Here is a 16837-nt window from a genome sequence, read left to right on the forward strand (position 1 = left end):
TTCCTGCTTCTTCAGCCATCGCCACATTAAAAAAAATATAGTTATGTGGCCTACCTCTGTAGGAGAGAACTACTTCAACTACGTACACTTTACGTAGAATTCGTTTACTTCTAGTACTCAACAAAGCACCAGCTAAGTATTATACCCAATTAGGCCTAATACCTTGCTGGTCTATATGACTTTTCTATATATCTTTATTCATATGAAGGAACACGCCACGTAGACTTGCTAATCTAAACTGAATGGATTACAAAGTTCTTATAATAATATATAAAAAGGATCTAAAACTGTCTCCCCTAATAAGTCCAACAATACATACTCTCCCAAGAGTCTGTGTCGATTACGACCCATTAATTTCTATTTAAATTAAAGTTAAATGAGTGACATGCAAATAAATTAAATAAGGTAAAACGGAATATAGATTGAATAAACAAAAGTATATCATTATTAGATGCAGATTCTTAGACATTCACGGAGAGTCGTCCTTGTATGAAGGAAGAATATCCTCAACTCCGAAAGCCAGGTTTAAGCAGTCGATAGACACGAAGTCGATCCGATGTACCATGTCCAGACTAAAAGTTCTGTCCTACTTAGACAAGACTTTAAAAGGGCCCAAATATGTCGGAGCTGGGGATGGTTTAATCGGCTTATTTCTGACAAAAAAATAAATCGATTTCTTCCAACACAGCTCTAATTCTCGCAGGAGACTCCGGGATAACTCTTGGTGGAGCATGTTTCATACCATTGATGCACTTAAACAGGACTTTATCTTTGGGATTACCAGTACGCTCAGTTAACAATAGCCGTAGCTTTGGAGCTGAACCCAAGTGCACGGGAGAAAATGTTGCTTCTAGAATAGATGGAATGGCAGAAAAAAGGCCCAACTACAGGAATGGAAGAACATCTAACAAAGATTCACCTTCCTGGTTCATTGTTGAAGTTAGGGAAGTCTTCAAAGTCCCCTGAAATATCTCGAGAATCCTGTTTTAATCAGTGTGATAAGAGGTAGGGAATAGGCTACTCGAACCGAGGAATTGAGCTCTCCGATCTGAGTGTATTTCAAAGTTCTTATAATAGTATATAAAAGGTATCTAAACTTGTCTCGTCATATAAGTCCTGCATATATAAAAATCATAAATAATGTAATATGAAATTGCTAGGAGAAATTCCATTGGTTGAACATCAATATGCATTTAAGCTTAAAATTAGACCTCCTAGCCAAGATCTACACCTAAAAAAGTTCCAATAATCATAAAAAAGAATCACAAACTAAAAAAATCCAAAACATAAAAATAATTCCATTGGTCTCCCTCAATGAAAGCATTCATCACTCCGAACAATTGTTTTTAGATTAGTAATATATATATTTAGTTGAATCTGACGTTTTATATTTGACAATGTCAATAGCATAGACCCAGAAATCACCACCCATCCCTGGTATTTTATAAGAAAAAGCATCACATCTTGCTGCAGAGGATAACATTATTATTGCTTTTTGTTTTTTCTAAGAATTGGTTCTCCACATATCAATTTATTGCCAATAAGAGCTTTGGCGCTCAAAAGAGCGAAATGTATTGCCCGATTTTGAGAGCTTTTTCGTCCTTGCTTTGTAGGCAAGCCGAACAAAATTGTTGCTTTTAAGGTATTATTGTTTTCCCTCTCCCCATTTAGAGTAACAAATTCAATTAAAAAGGAAACATAAGGGCACTTGATAAAAGCATGCAAAGTATCATTCAAAATACTTTGCACAATCTGTACAGGGATCGTAATAAACAATCCAGTCTTTTGAAATTTGGAATTGAGACGTCATTTTTTTTACTTTGGCAACTTTACACAAATAATAATTCTCTATTATTTTATCCCTAGGCTCTGGCAGTTTCAACTAAATTCTTGCAGATTTTGTAAGGGAACCCCGGTACTTTCCATTATTTAACAGGGAGTTTGGCGTGGGGTTCAGGTCATGAACAGTAATTATAATAACATTTTTTGCTTATATATCTAAATCCCTAGGATTTTCTATGAGTTAGAAACAATGACAGGATCTCCGTGCCATATAATTCTTTGTACTAAGTTTGAAAAATGGACTCTGAAAAACTGAGCCTAATCAAATAATATATATTTTTTGCTCTGTGCATAATTTGGAGGGAATGACCTTAATTTTTGAGCCTTTTTTTGCGTGAAATTTTTTCATCCGTACCAAAACAAAAGTCTGTTAAAAAGCCCACCCCTTGGGGACGCCCATGATATTGAGGAAAGTAGTTAGTTTTTGGATGACAAAATGGGAACAGGCACATTGTTATATAATCTTATTTCCGTGTGGTAGACATACATTCTCTATGTCAATGGAAATAATAAGTTATTTTTTAGTAATTATCCTAATTTTCTCGTCCCTAATGGGTCAATAAAACAAACATTGTACAAATCTAACCCATATTTAGTACACATTTAATTCAAATATCACTGTTTATCATTGACATTAAGTAATATTCAATGTTTCAAATATATGTGAAGTATTTTTTTTATTCATAAATCCATTTGATGCAGTTTTTTTTTTTTACATTTATGCCATAATAATTCCATAAATTTTGGGAAGGATGTGAGAAGGGTAGGGAGATTGTCTACTACATTGAGTACTGATTGGGGAAGGAGAGGGCTAACAATTTAGGACGTCCAATACGGGGAGTGGGTATCAATTTTCTCAAAAATACTCACAGAGGAAAAAGGGGGGTCAAAATTGTACTTTTCCTGACGTCATAAATGTAAAGCTACAGACTAGTATACCACCACCTTGCCGATCATACATATCTTAATATTCTTTATTACAACTCATACTCTAAAAATCTGTCTAAAAATAAATAAAGAAAACAGTAAACAAACAAAATAAATAAATATTTGTTAAAATTTCTGAAACCCCTTTTTAAATTATTTCTATGATTGTGTGAAGTCGAACAGAGATACCGGATTTCTTCTCTTGCAAAATGCAATGCCTCACATCCAGATTTAGGAATTTCCATTGCGAGTGAGACGTTGCGGGCAGAAGCTATCAAGAGGATACATCTCAATTCGTTTTCCCGAATAGGCTGATGGATAGTAAATCTGCTGGCTATGAGGGCTTTACATTTAAGAATTGCAATGTCCAGGGCCCATGTTATTGCAAAGCTCCAATCCTCTTCTTTGAAATTTCAAAAAGATTTCTGTACGTATCAGGTTGATGGATACAAAATGTTTAAGGATAGAGATGGCGGGGCAGCTTACAGATGCATAAAGTTTGTTATTATATAGATTTCCACAGTCCTTGCAGATCCTAAAATATTTAATGAAATCTGTGAAAACATTTAACTGCACGGTACAGTTTTTATCATCCTTTTATACCACTCATAGAGGATACTATTCATTTTTTCCAACTCATAGGGCCCCAATATTTTTATAGTTTGCTCATACTCAATTGTCTAACAATCACCAACGGATTGCCTTTTTTCGATTCCTTTTTGAAAAAGAGATTGCGTGATACAATAAAGGTAGCGACGGTAATAATGAATCAATCCTTATTTTCATGTACTTAATGTCTACAATTATGATTCCATTTTATATTATATGTAAATATCACCTGCATGTCTTTGACTCGTCGAAACACTTAACTATTTGCCTAGCGATAAGGATTTGTCAACAAATAATTAATTAATCATTTTTATTTTAAGCCATTTGCCATTTGATTTCATCATTTATTTACGACTATTTAATTAATCAAATCTCTTATGCCCACAATTTACATGCTAATTGAGAATTAAGTACAAAAAATAAGGATTACATTAAATGTGCTTTGTCAACACAAAAGCAAGATAGAAGGGGTTTTATAAAAATTGAACGTGGGATACATTTATATTCTTAAACGTTTTCCATCAATAAATTAATTTGAACAATGGCCCTTTTATAATTACTCCGAGTCCAACAAGGAAGACCGAAGTTGCATTTAAGACCAGTCAAGACTAAACTTCTTTAAAGAACCGAATGAGTTTGGTCCACTCAAAATCATAATGCTGTCTGAGCAGTCTAGGATTTTGAGACCATAGACTAACGCTAGTGGTGAGTTGGTCCTTATTTAGACTGCGGTCCGGTCTATTCTGGTCCCATCTAATTCAGTCCAGTCCAATTTCCATTCATTTTATAAGGTAAAATCGATTTATGGTCATGACATTCAGGTTGTTTTTCCTATTTTTAATTATTCCGTTATATAATATAAAGAATGAATTATCGAGTGGTCCATTAAACTCTGAAAATTTTGAATTTTAAACTTCAACAAGATATAATTTATTAATTAAATGATAGAATTACGACAAAATGAATACTAGAAATAGATGTGCGTCTGAGCTCTCTTAATCATTAACGTAGCCGCTCTTAGCGGCAATGATGGCTACCACGCGGTGGTGAAAGTCATGGCACCCTCTACGGACGTAGTTCTCTGCCATGGCCTCCCAGTACTGGCTAACAGTGGCCTATGTGTTTAGATGACAGACACTGCAGGCCTTTCCTTCGATATGCACCTAAAAGTGTAGTATAGGGGGTTAGCATGATGGCTATAGGGGGGCAAAGTTAAAAAAAAAAAAAAAAAAAACTCAAATTACTCATTCAAAACTCATTTAAAAGAGTCTTGTAACGGAGGAGATGGGTTTTTTTCATTGCTGGTGTCAAAAGTGGGCTCACCACCCTCACAGGGATCTTTCCACCCACTTTTTTGCTTTGTTTCCCCAGCTCTTTAGACAGTTTAGTGTTAAACCCCGAGATCTCTTGCATCTGCCCTCATGGACTTGAAGGGATTGACCTGGGTTTTTATTTAACTCCTCCGGGTCCAGCTTGGCTTTAATTAATCGAAATACGATTGAATTTCGCTCACTCGACCTTATTTAATTATTGAATTAGCAAGTGTTCAGATTTCAATAGACCACCATGTATTTAATTATAAGTAAAAATACAACATGTTCGTTTTTTTATTCATTTATACAGAAAAAATTAATATTTTTTCAAGATATGTGCCATGTTTTAATATATATCTAATTTGGCTTAATATATCATCGATATTTGTATGAAAAAATTTCAAGGCCCTTTCCCAAGACTTGACTTGACAGGCCCAACTCTACACTAGTAAACACCCCATGGAAGGTATAGAGAGTTAACAGTCAGATTGTTTTCACTTCTTTTTTTTTTGTAAAATATCCTTTTTGATTCAGTTTGGCCTTTACCTTCCTACCTATATTGTACACTCGGATGCATGAAAATTCATTTTTCTATGGACCATTAACTCTTATGGAATACATAAGTGAATGAAAGGATTTCCTCTGAATATATTAGCTCATGCTCCTCATATCATGGGCGACTACGTTTTCATAAAGAGTCAGTATTAGAACTACAAGGACTCAAATCCCCCCAAAACATGGGTTCTTATATTTATGTATATTTTTTGGTGTTACTTTTATTATTGTCCTCCCTATTGATTTATGGATGGAGAGAAATTGTCATTTGGTGCATGACTACGTTACATACACAAACAGAGTAGTAGTTTGATTACAATAGCTCATTGTTTGAAGCCAATTTTCTTCCTTGAATATCAATGAGAAGGAAGTGTTTATAAATTATGAGGATTCAGAGTTTTCTTCCTCTTTCCTACATTTTTTTCTTTTCTTCTCTTCTCTTCTCTTTTCCTTTCCCCCCTTTCTCCCCTTTTTAATCAGCTTACCAAACTCTTAAAACGGGTGCGAAATATAAATAAATACTTATTTGCTTGTTCAAGAAATACTCTTTAAATGAAAATAAAGCTTTGAAACAAAGTAGGGAAACGCGTCTGTAGCAGGGTGTTACTTCACCAACACAAAGAACTACAGTGTATTTTGTTATCAACTATTAATGTTACTTCCCCTTTTACTTTCAGTCTTCTGAACGCTGATTGATTGAATTATAATTAGCTTTTGCTAAGGTGCTGTGAACAATTCCATACAATTGTAGAATAACTGAATTACATATAAGTGAGAGGACCAGTCATCGTTAGGCGTCCTCAAACACACACACACACACACACTTTTCTTTAATAATATAAAAGATAACTCCCCAAGACATCATCAGTGCTACTTTTCGTTTTTCATGAGTAGACTCACATGTAGCTACGCAACACGTATATGTTCTCTAATCAAGAATAAAAAATAGCGTCAGAATATTTTGTATTTATAATGTGATGAGCTATGGAGTACTTTAGTCTTTAGAACATTAGCTGGCTGAGCTTTGGCAATAAAAATGCTCGTTAATAAATCGGATATAAAGTCAAATTCCTTATTTTTTCGATTTGAATATGAAGCGCACTCTGAATGCTAGATTCAAAACGCCCTGGAAAAGTTCATTAATACCAGTAGATTGTTTTTTTCTTTGATCAAAAATGATATAAACATACAGTAATATTTTTTACTCGCTGGATGACTCTTAAGTTGAATCCCTTTTTAAAGACTTTGAGATGATTCCATAGGTGGGAAGAATTGGCTAATTTCTAAGAGATTTTGTGCCTTTTAACAGTGTGTTTTTGTATGAAATGTTACGTAGAACAATACGTAGTTACATATATATTTATCATGTGCTCTTTGTTTGGTCAGTTGGTTTGTAGCTTTTCATTGCAACATTTTCCTCCTTTCCTTTTTTTTTTTGACTGTTCGTTTAGTAGGATAGTTATTAAATGAAGGAGATAATTGAATTGCGTAAGGAATTAATTAAATTCCCTAAGACATTCCTTACACGATGTTTTAATTCATTCCCATCTATTACTGTTCCCCTATAAAAAAACAACAAACCTAATTTTGACCTAAAACATTAAAATAAAGTAAGAAAACGTGGCCTTCAGCTTGAGAATATACAAATATGCCGCGTTTTCAAATTTTTTCACAAGATGTCGCTTTTCGTATGACGTTACTCAGTCATTTTTCTTATTGACGTCAGGACGTTACCTCATTAACACAAAAATTCACTATATATTTTGTTGTCAGACGTCGATTCACTCATCTTACTTGATACGTCATGGCTATTTCATAATGTATCCTTTTTTATAAATACACAAAGATATAAGTTATTCTATAAATATGCTCCGTTTCCAAAAGAACAGGAAAACAATTTTTTGATGATACCTCGTCGTTTAGAATATATATAAAAATATTGGCCATTTTATTATTTCTATGAATACATTTCGGCTATCACATAGAAATACAAATTTATAGCTACGCTTTTAATCGAATATTAATAAGCAATATTATATTACAGTATAGAATAAAATACTATGTAGATTTTAATATTACGAAATATATATAGGTAATTCATTTTAAAAATAATAAGATATATATTAGCAGTTGGTATGCTTGACTTATTTGGCTAACTACCATATGATTTTCAGCCTTTTTTTGGGTTTCTTTTCGGGCGAAAGGTTGCATGATAGAATAAGAGTAAAGACATGATATAGACTGGGATATAATAAAATTACTCTGGGGAAAGGATAAATTATCTTATTCTTTAATTTTCCTTTTTTTTAATATCCTACCAAGGAGAAGATGAGTTTTCAATTATACACTTTGAATTAATTAATAGCTAGTATAATAATAAATGTTTAATTTAAGATACAATGGTTAATTGTTATACAATAGGAATCATACAATCTTGATGGGAGTCTTTCTACCTTTTAAAAAGTAGTGGCTTGTATCAACTAAAAACACTCTACGAAAAAAGGTAACAAGAGGGTTGAAATAATAATAAAACCAAAATTATGTTCACTCATTCACACAATCTCGATTTAGAAAATAGAATAACAATGATTAATCCTGTGGAGCGTGTGTATCCACACGCAATCTCGACTGTCAAAAGGGAAGGACATCATTTGAAAAGGCAACAACATATGCTCTCTGTCTTTTTCTGGTTGCCAACCATTAATTATATTATTTAGAGATTCAATTTTTAAATACTTATAATTAAACACTTTATGACTATAAGAACCTATGGTTGAAAAGTATGAAATAACACGATTTCTAAAGGAAATCCCTTGATTTATATAAATTAATATAAAAATCCAAATCCTATGTAATATTCTTTTCGAGTTCAGCTGCTTTAAATCATATGACTCAACTCATGAAAATAGCTGAAAGGATATTGTGTCTTTGTTTATTTGAATAAGATAGCTGTGTATAGGGATGGGACTTTTGTAGAGTGCAAGGAGAATGCACACTTTGTCAATTTTTTAACTTATAAGAATTGAAGGCGCCATTTCTTTTCCAAGAGTCTTATTAGTTATATATTTGTCATGTATTGAATTTTTAATTTTTGTAAGACTGAACCACTCTTCATTTTATTAAATGAAATTTGGATCTAGGGTTTCAAACAACGGTTTGGAACGAAATATAGGTGCATATGGGTATACACGCGTTTACTTCGCTAACAAAAAAATATACAATGTATTTTGAGCTCAGCTGTCGATGTTTCTGCTTCTTTTACTCTAATCCATGTTCTGAACTAGAAGGTTTGAAATTCGTGATAATGTTTCTTTTCGAATGAAAGTTTCCGTCATATAATAATGGTAAGCTTGAGAAGATACATGGTTGGTGTGATATTTTTTTCTCCTCACAAGATCTGGCTTTTTATTGGCCAGTACAGATAACGTCATCGATTATTTCCCCTTATACAACTATTTCTTCCCTTCGCAGAGCAAGAGGTAATTCGAATTCCACCAATCAATGCTCTGAAACAAGAATAAGGGAGTAATAAACAGTAGAATCGAGACTCGCGAATAAAAGCAATGTAGTCATTTCAATAACTACGCCATCATGACGTCACTTTCCGTTTCTTATAATGCATTCTGTTACCATATTAAAAACGATCTTTTTGATAAGGGCGTTACTTTGTTATCACAAAAATATAGAGTGTATTTAGTTGTTAGCTGCTTATTTTAAGCAAATCAGTGTTCTGAATATTGATTGGTTGAATTAGAATGTGTTCCATTTAAGCTATTAGAAAATTCCATACAGTCACCAACAGATTTTGGGGCTGTTTTCTATTTCTTTTCGGAGGAAAATAGATATAAAGGTAGCCGTGTGTCCGGGAAAAATCAGTACAGACCGCACCAAACACAAAAAAAATCGGACTTGGACCGAGTCTCAACACTAATGCATGTATATTATGTAGGATGAAAAGCCCTACACCCCTCACGCAGCCCTTCATAAATTGCACTTCTTATCCTTTTTTTATGATTATTTTTTGATAAGAAATTTTACTTGTGAGTAAATTAACATTTTTTTTTTGCTCACATATTCAATTGCTTTGTACAATTTTTATGGCCCTAGAGATAAAGAGTTAAGAATGTTCAAATAGAGAGACAGTCATTGATAGTTACTCATACGATTTAAGTTCCTTTCATTCATCTCACTATACATATTATTTACAGTATTGTCGAAAACAAAAGGATGTGACTTTTGGACAGCAATTCAGCTCCTTGGCTCGTAGTGGATTGACGCTCTCCTATATACTTGGAGTCCCTTGGATCCTTGGATTCTTTAGCCAAATCCATGAGGCCTTTGAGTTCATTTTCATCATTTGTAGCTCTATGACTGGATTTGTCATTTTTTTAAATAGTATCCGTGTCATGGAGGTCGTGAAGAAAATTGTGGATTGGACTAGTCTGCGAGCCTCTTCGAGGAGGAGCACTTCTTTGGTGCCCTCAAACAAAAGAAGGCATCATCATTACCGCCATTAAAAGTTGATTATTAACATGTATTTTTGTTCCTTTTTCTTTTTTTTTTGTATAAAGGGAATAAACCTTCTTTTACACAAGTTTTTATTTTATTTTAATTTATCATCATGTTTTGATAGCTACACATGTCAAGTGCGCAACTTTCACCAGAAGGAGGAGCGCCGTCACTCTCCTCGCTCTCCGTTTCCGCGCTAAATATCCCCGCCTTTTTGATGTGAACCCCAGAGTCGGCGCTGAAAGAGAGACAAGAGATTATATTCATACTAGCTAGGGAGGACTGAGTTTCTATTTCTTTCTCTCTCTCTCTCTTGCGCTGGCTACTCCTTCTTCCAAGAGGTTTTCAGTCATTCTCAGTTCGTTGAATAAGAGAGAGAGAGAGAGAGAAAGAAAGGAAAAGAAAAGGAAGAAAGAGTAGTGAGCAAGTCTTTCCGTAATTCTCAGTAGTCAAAGTAGTAAGCAATAAGATATCCGTGGAATGTCAGAGAGTCAAACATCAGAGTCCAAATATGACATTCACCGTCGATCCTTTTGCATCGACTCTCTTTTACGAAGAAATAATGAGGACTCTGGTCCTGGAGAGTTTCGAGCCTCATCTCCTAAAAAGAACTTCATGCCCAAAATGACTTCTTCTGAGATTGTTCTTGGAAGAGGAGGAGAAAGTCCGGGATATCCACCTCCATTGGGTGGGGTTGTCCCCCCTTATCCCTCTACATCTACCATTGAGGCTGCTATTAAGGCTGGAGGAGGAATGGCCTCTGTGCAAACAATGCAATTGGAATGGTTAGCAAGAACAGGGATGTTGTATCATCGCTTCCCAGAACTGGCAGGTAAGATAATGTCCCTTCCTTTTACACAGTTATGTTTATTGCTAATCCCCCAGTGGAACAGTGTCACGAGCCATTAATTTAAGCCCTGGGGGTGTTGAGTTATGTATGTGTGTGTTTATGGGTTCATTTAATTCATCTCTAAATCCGATTAGCCTCACACACACACAGAGTGAGCCAACAATGATTATCAAATCCAATTAGTCAATAAATCATTTCCATACATATGTTGATAGGGAACGACGATTTATTTTTTCAGGTGGACCTCAACATACACTCCTTGGAAAGACACGTAGACCCCGAACTGCCTTTACTAGTCAACAGCTCCTAGAACTGGAACGACAATTCAAGGAGAATAAATATTTATCTCGTCCCAAGAGATTTGAAGTGGCCACAGGGCTATGTTTAACGGAAACACAGGTAAATGAGTCTATTTTTACTCTCTGGGGAGTCGTCCTTCAATGTTATTTTATTTCGAGCAGGTCAAAATTTGGTTTCAAAACCGACGTATGAAATGGAAAAGAACAAAGAAGGCCCAAGCAGATTCCAAGGCTGCTCATAAGTCTTCATCCTCCTCCAAGTCAGAGCCTCTTCTTCTCCAAGAGGAGTTAGATGACGATGGGGACTATGGAGAAGAAGAAGACATTGAAGAGGATGAGTCTCGGGGTAGCTATAGTGAAGAAATTGATGTGGGCTGCTCCTCAGATGATGGCCATCACCTTCACGGACAACAACATCCTCTACTCCTTTCAAGGCCCAGCATTGATGGCCTTGTATCCTCACCTCACGTTAGTTTACCTTCTTTGCCTCCTTTTATGAGTTCTTCCACGTCGTCCTCTCCAGGAGGAATCCTTTCCTCCGGCTCTGAAACGCTTCTTCCACCTCTCTCCAAAATGGGAGGGGATCGGAGCAGTCAGCAACTCTATCGGCCCTTTGTGGCTTGATCATCCACCTACATTCATATGTCGTCGCAATGGCTGGTTTTAGGATTGAAGGGCCCGTGCAGGACTTTTTAAATATATATTGGATAAAATAATCAAAACTATTAGGAAAAAAGACCGCCAAAGAAAATATTATTTATAAAAAATGGACAGAAGAGGACCTGCATATTTATCGTTGCCCAAGGCCCAGCTCACGCTAAAACCAGCCCTAATAATTACCATATAATTAGCCTTTGTATCATTTTACCGTAATTATACATACAATTAATATCTCCTCATTTGAATACATATATCATATTATTAGTATACTCTTTTTAATGCATATTTTATTTCCACCTGGCATTTCCCCTAATTTTTAATTGATTTCCATCGATCCAAACTCATTTCCGATGTCTTTTTTTTTATATAGAAAAAGGGATTTTTATGACAATGGAAAATCACATCTGGTCAATCTACATATGACAACAACCCCTTTGGTTAATGAGATAAAGAATCAATTTGTCTGTCGTCAGTGTTGTTGTTGTTGTTGTCGTCATGGTTTTCTGTGGAGAGAATCTGCTCCCATATCATGATGACAGTTGAGGGGAGAGTGGGGGGGGGGGACGGTATTTAATAGACACTTTAAATAAACAAATCATTTACACTGCACTTGAAATATTTAATTTAGAGTCTGTGAGAGCTCAACACTTTAATTAAGTACATACTCAAAAGGATCTGATCATAGAGTGCATACAAATGAGAATGTCTGAGAAGTATATTTACAGGGTGGGCCAGAATTAATGTTCCAATAACTCATTAAAAAAAAAAATGAGTTGCTGTTGCCCTGATGAAGTTTAAGTAAGCATTATAGTACTACATTTATTCCATCCTAGAAACCTAGAAATCTTCTTTGAAGTACATACATACATCTAGGAACGACCAGGGCACAAACCTACACACATTGAGCTCAAGAAATAATTTCTCCGTAGTGCGTTGTCCATTGAGCTATGTTGTTCTACATCATTTAGAGATTTCTGAAATATTACGTTTCCATGAGTTCCCATCTCTTTTTCGCAGGAAGGAGCCCCTGTTTCGGTGCTTTTATGATGAAAAATGATCACTTTTTAAAAAGACAAATTTTAAGAGTTCATACTTTCATTTTTTGACAAAAGCACTGCCTCTCCGACAAATTTGACTGTAATATTTCAGTCAATTGGGGTGAGGGCTTCTTTCTTCATGCCTCTGACTAAAATCTTGTTGCAAAATTGTTCATCAATTAAACTTTCCCAACTTTTTTTTTGTTTCATAGAAAAAAACCTTGGTAAACACTTTTTATAGCTTAAAAAAATGTCTATCAAAATTATTTGATACAAAGTAACTAAAAATGTATTTTTCTGGTGTTTTTTTTTTTTTAAACCGCCCTAACGTACATTCTTCAAGTCAGTGAGGAGGGAGTCATTTTTCTTGTTCTTTTGATGGGAAATTAATTCTGAATCACCCTCTATGTATTCACAATGTACATTATAAAAAAGATTCCTTAAGACAACAAAAAGAAAGAGAAAGAATAATCAGCAGCTCATAACGTTTAAAAAAAATTTCTTTTCTTTTTCCTCAAACAAAAATATTGACATAAGGGATGGAAAATAAAATAATACATTTAATCATAATATTTGTGGGCAAAAAACAAAAAAAAAAAATCATCTTTAGAATAACAACAAATGGTCAATGTTACATACATTTATGTCTGTCCATATCTGCACATTTATAAGAATGGACTAAGGCTAAGACTTAAATTTGATGTTCATGGCCACTATACACTAGATTGCTCACAATTTTTTCATACCTCAAATGGTCATTAAAATTCCATATTTTTAATGAGAACTGATTTGATTTCTAAGATAAGTTCTAAGCATAGAAGCATAAATGTATAAAGGCGACAAGTTATTTTTGAAAGCAGTTTGGGATTGTGAGGTAGATGACTTTTTGAATATAAATCTTGGGTAGAACAATTCAATTGCTTTAAACAGAATTTTGGACTATTTACCACTACCCAATATCATTAATACTTTTTTTATTAAATGATTGCCCAAAGTAACATCCCAAAAGGAAGACCAAAAATAACTCTCTATTTGGCAAAAAGTTGTCTTAGTAACACAAAAATGTACAATGTGTTTTGCTGTCAGGAGTCGATGTTTCTCCTTCGATCTTCTTAATCAGTGTGATAAACGTTGATTGGTTGAATGATAATCATCTCCTTTGAAGCTATGAATAACTCCCAACAAACATTGAATAATAATAACATATTTGGGAAGTAATTGGCCAACTGATTTTGGGTCTTTTTACTATTTCTTTTGGATGAAAGGTTGCGTGTTCCAATAAAGGTAAGCACGTGTGGGATGATTAAATACTTTGACTGTCTTCTCTTTACAAAACTCTTTTCTTTCTTTGTATCTTCTTCCAATAATTCAGAGGCTATTGAGAATTCTTCGCAGCTTTACAAGAGGTAATTCTTATTCAACCAATCAACGTTCATATTTTTCTTATATTTAGAACATAAAATGAAAAAAACAAAAAACGTTAGTGACTAAGGGTTTTCCTTATTCCTCCCTATTACATTTGTACATTTTTTAGAATCCGGGTTGATTAGACAAAAATCCGTAAAATGTCCAAAATTTCACACAAAATCTTTGTTTATTGTTTCTTTTTTTAAATCACTCAAAAGTTATTTTCCTGAGAAATACTTTTTGGTCCATTTAAAAATGGAAATATGTATACAGGGACCTTTTTTGAGGATGGCATTGTTCCGATTCTGGGCTTGATTGTAAAAGATAAGGTTCTCGCATAGGGTAGATTTTATAAACTAATTTCAAAAATGGTCATAAAAAATACTATGTTTCCCAAAAGAAAATCATTTGATAAAAAGTTAACAAGCCAAAAAAAGGAACATGTATATTTGCCCCAGGCTCGATCGACGTAAAACCCGTCCTCCATTAGCCTAGTATAATGCCATTTTCAGGTTAAACTCACAAGTTGATAAATTTTTCAATTTTTACACATTCATAATTTTTAATGTAAGGAAAACAATCTAACTCACTTTCTTACATTGAATATCCAGTCAACAGTTAAGGCTGCTTGTCCCTGGGACATTTGTAGACCTATGATGCAAATCCCTTCTGGTGTAATGTTCCATAGTGGTAAGACTGTCCCAGAGACATAGGAAACAACAAAATTTGGTTAATCCTGATTACACACCCATAAGAATACCTATAACTTTGAGATATCCACAGATTTTCCATTGATAACTGACATATTCAATTGCTTTTAGAAGTATTTCCATATTGTCATATGTTTCTTTTAAATGGGCAGAATGAGTAATGGGAAATGATGTCATTTTATTCCCATTATGCTGAAGGGGGGAGGGGCAAAAGTTTCATAAAAGAGTTCTAAAGAACTCAAAACACTTATTCAAAAGAGTCTTGCAGGCGGAAAAGAGGGGGTTATTTAATTTTGAATAGCTCTCTAGACAGCCTGGTGTGAAACCCCGATCTCTAGCACGGACCTTAATAGACTTGAAGGGATTGACCTGGGGTGTTTTCTTTAACTCCTCCGGGTAATGTTTGGGCTTTTTGACAGATCCCTTCTTCCTCTCCAACGTTTCGGACTTGCTGACGTCATAGACGCTGGTCAAGGAGCGCCTAACTACATGGAGTGCGTGAAGGGTAATTCGTGGATCACGTTCAAGTGTCATTTTCTCGACTTGTACGTAAGCTAGAGAGCCCATGTTTGTTTTGTTGTCTAACTAATTGTTTATGGTTTAATATATCGAAATATGAATTAATTTCATTTCCTCAACATTGATAATTATTGAATTTATAACTGTTCAGAATTCAAGAAACCATCACCTGGTAAGAATGTGGAAGAAAATCTGTACATGGATGGAGACCAAAAAAAGCCAGTGGCCCATTTGAAAACCATAAATTTTCGTATTATGGTCTAAAATCGCGATTTGGTCTAAAATATTTGTCCGAATGAGTGTATAAAATTTTTTCACTTACTGATTGGAACAAAAAACAAATAAAAATAAGTACTAACTGATTTTGGGCCTATTTTCTCTTTCTTTCCGAAGGAAAGGTTGACTGATATAATAAAGGTAACGACTTGATGAACTTAAAAATGTCCATGAACAGCATGTTTCTCCTTTCCCCTGGATTTTCTTATGAATTGTATCCATATACATATCTGTGGATTCCTTTTTTCTTGGCGTGTTCTTGAGTCAACAACAACAACTCAATTTCCAAGTGTTTAAATAACTTTTATTTCTTTCTCTTTGAAGAGTCATTGTCATATGATAGGAAACATTATCATGTGGTCAATGTCCATACTTGAAAGGTGAGAGATTCCCAGGCTCTACTCCTCCTGGAATGATTGCCTTGTAAACGTCAATTTCATCTTTAAAAACAACAACATTTCAAATGTACTCACATATTTTTGTAACAACATTAGAGTGGGTCAAAAATCAGAGTTAAAGAAATCAATGATGAGGGCTATTGGAAAATTTGTAATAAATGTATAATTTAAATTCAGGATGATTGACTATTATATTTTGGATCTTCCCCAATTCAGTTAAAATATTATTACCTACCTCTGCAACGAAGGTGAACGGAGGTTATGTTTTTGTCTCTGTAACTTGGTACGAAGTGGTCCGTTAAAATCTGAACTCTTTGAATTTTAAACTTCAACAAGATACAATTGATTACCGAACAATAGAGTTTCAATAAAATAAATACTATAAATAGATTTGTGTCTTAGGTCTCCTAATTACTAATCTAGATGTCCTTAGAGGAAATGATGGCTTCCAGACAGTGGTGGACATCCTGGGACCCGCTGTGGACGTATTCCAATGTCATGGTGTCCCGGTGCTGGCTGACAGTGGCTTTAAGGATCTCGGTGTTTGGATAACCTTTGCCTCGATATGAACCCAAAAGGAGTAGTCAAGGGGGTTGGCAGAAGGGCTGGGGGGGGGCAAACAGTCTACCAAGTCGAGCATAAGCTTTTATTATACCCTTTCAGCTATTGCACAGTGTAATCAAATGGCTCAGGTTTAGTTTTTATTAAAAATAATCATAGGTTCCACAAATCAAATTTTGTTTTTTCTATAAAATATTGTCGTATATTCATCTTTATCCATCAAAAGATTGAAACAACAATATTTCAATTTTTTCTACCACAATAATAATAACTAGAATGGACACTCGATAGAGTCTAAACCTCCCCCTATGGTCATTTTTCCTGAATTGAAGTTTTCAATTTATGAAATATCTATATTTCACCAA

At 34.5% G+C, this 16837-nt stretch overlaps 2 protein-coding genes across 3 annotated transcripts in view; both read left to right on the top strand.

Moving 5' to 3' along the window:
- LOC121121853 (latrophilin-like protein 1) overlaps window positions 1–10014 on the top strand; it is a 36453-nt gene extending 26439 nt beyond the window's left edge. Inside the window, exons 13-14 of one of the 2 annotated variants that reach the window (XM_040716850.2) lie at window positions 9455–9765; window positions 9880–10014. In XM_040716850.2, the coding sequence (XP_040572784.2) occupies window positions 9455–9763 (309 nt within the window). In that variant the 3' untranslated portion in view covers window positions 9764–9765; window positions 9880–10014. Of the gene's footprint in view, window positions 1–9454; window positions 9841–9879 lie in introns of those variants that run through there. The other variant, XM_040716849.2, reaches the window with a different exon arrangement.
- Window positions 9996–11831, top strand: LOC121121854 (uncharacterized). Its single transcript, XM_040716851.2, has 3 exons — window positions 9996–10587; window positions 10844–11004; window positions 11067–11831. The coding sequence occupies exons 1-3, from the start codon at window positions 10236–10238 to the stop codon at window positions 11526–11528; spliced, it is 975 nt and encodes a 324-aa protein (XP_040572785.1). The 5' UTR covers window positions 9996–10235; the 3' UTR covers window positions 11529–11831.
- Window positions 11832–16837: the final 5006 nt, after the last annotated feature.

The sequence above is a fragment of the Lepeophtheirus salmonis genome, chromosome 7 (genome assembly GCF_016086655.4).
Source record: "Lepeophtheirus salmonis chromosome 7, UVic_Lsal_1.4, whole genome shotgun sequence".
NCBI classification, from domain to species: Eukaryota; Metazoa; Arthropoda; class Copepoda; order Siphonostomatoida; family Caligidae; genus Lepeophtheirus; species Lepeophtheirus salmonis.

Bases quoted from the DNA above. Each gene is read 5' to 3' on its own strand.
- LOC121121854 (XM_040716851.2), top strand. From the start codon at position 10,236: ATGTCAGAGAGTCAAACATCAGAGTCCAAATATGACATTCACCGTCGA. The intron at 10,588-10,843 runs GTAAGATAATGT...TTATTTTTTCAG, and splicing joins TCGCTTCCCAGAACTGGCAG to GTGGACCTCAACATACACTC. The intron at 11,005-11,066 runs GTAAATGAGTCT...TATTTCGAGCAG, and splicing joins TATGTTTAACGGAAACACAG to GTCAAAATTTGGTTTCAAAA.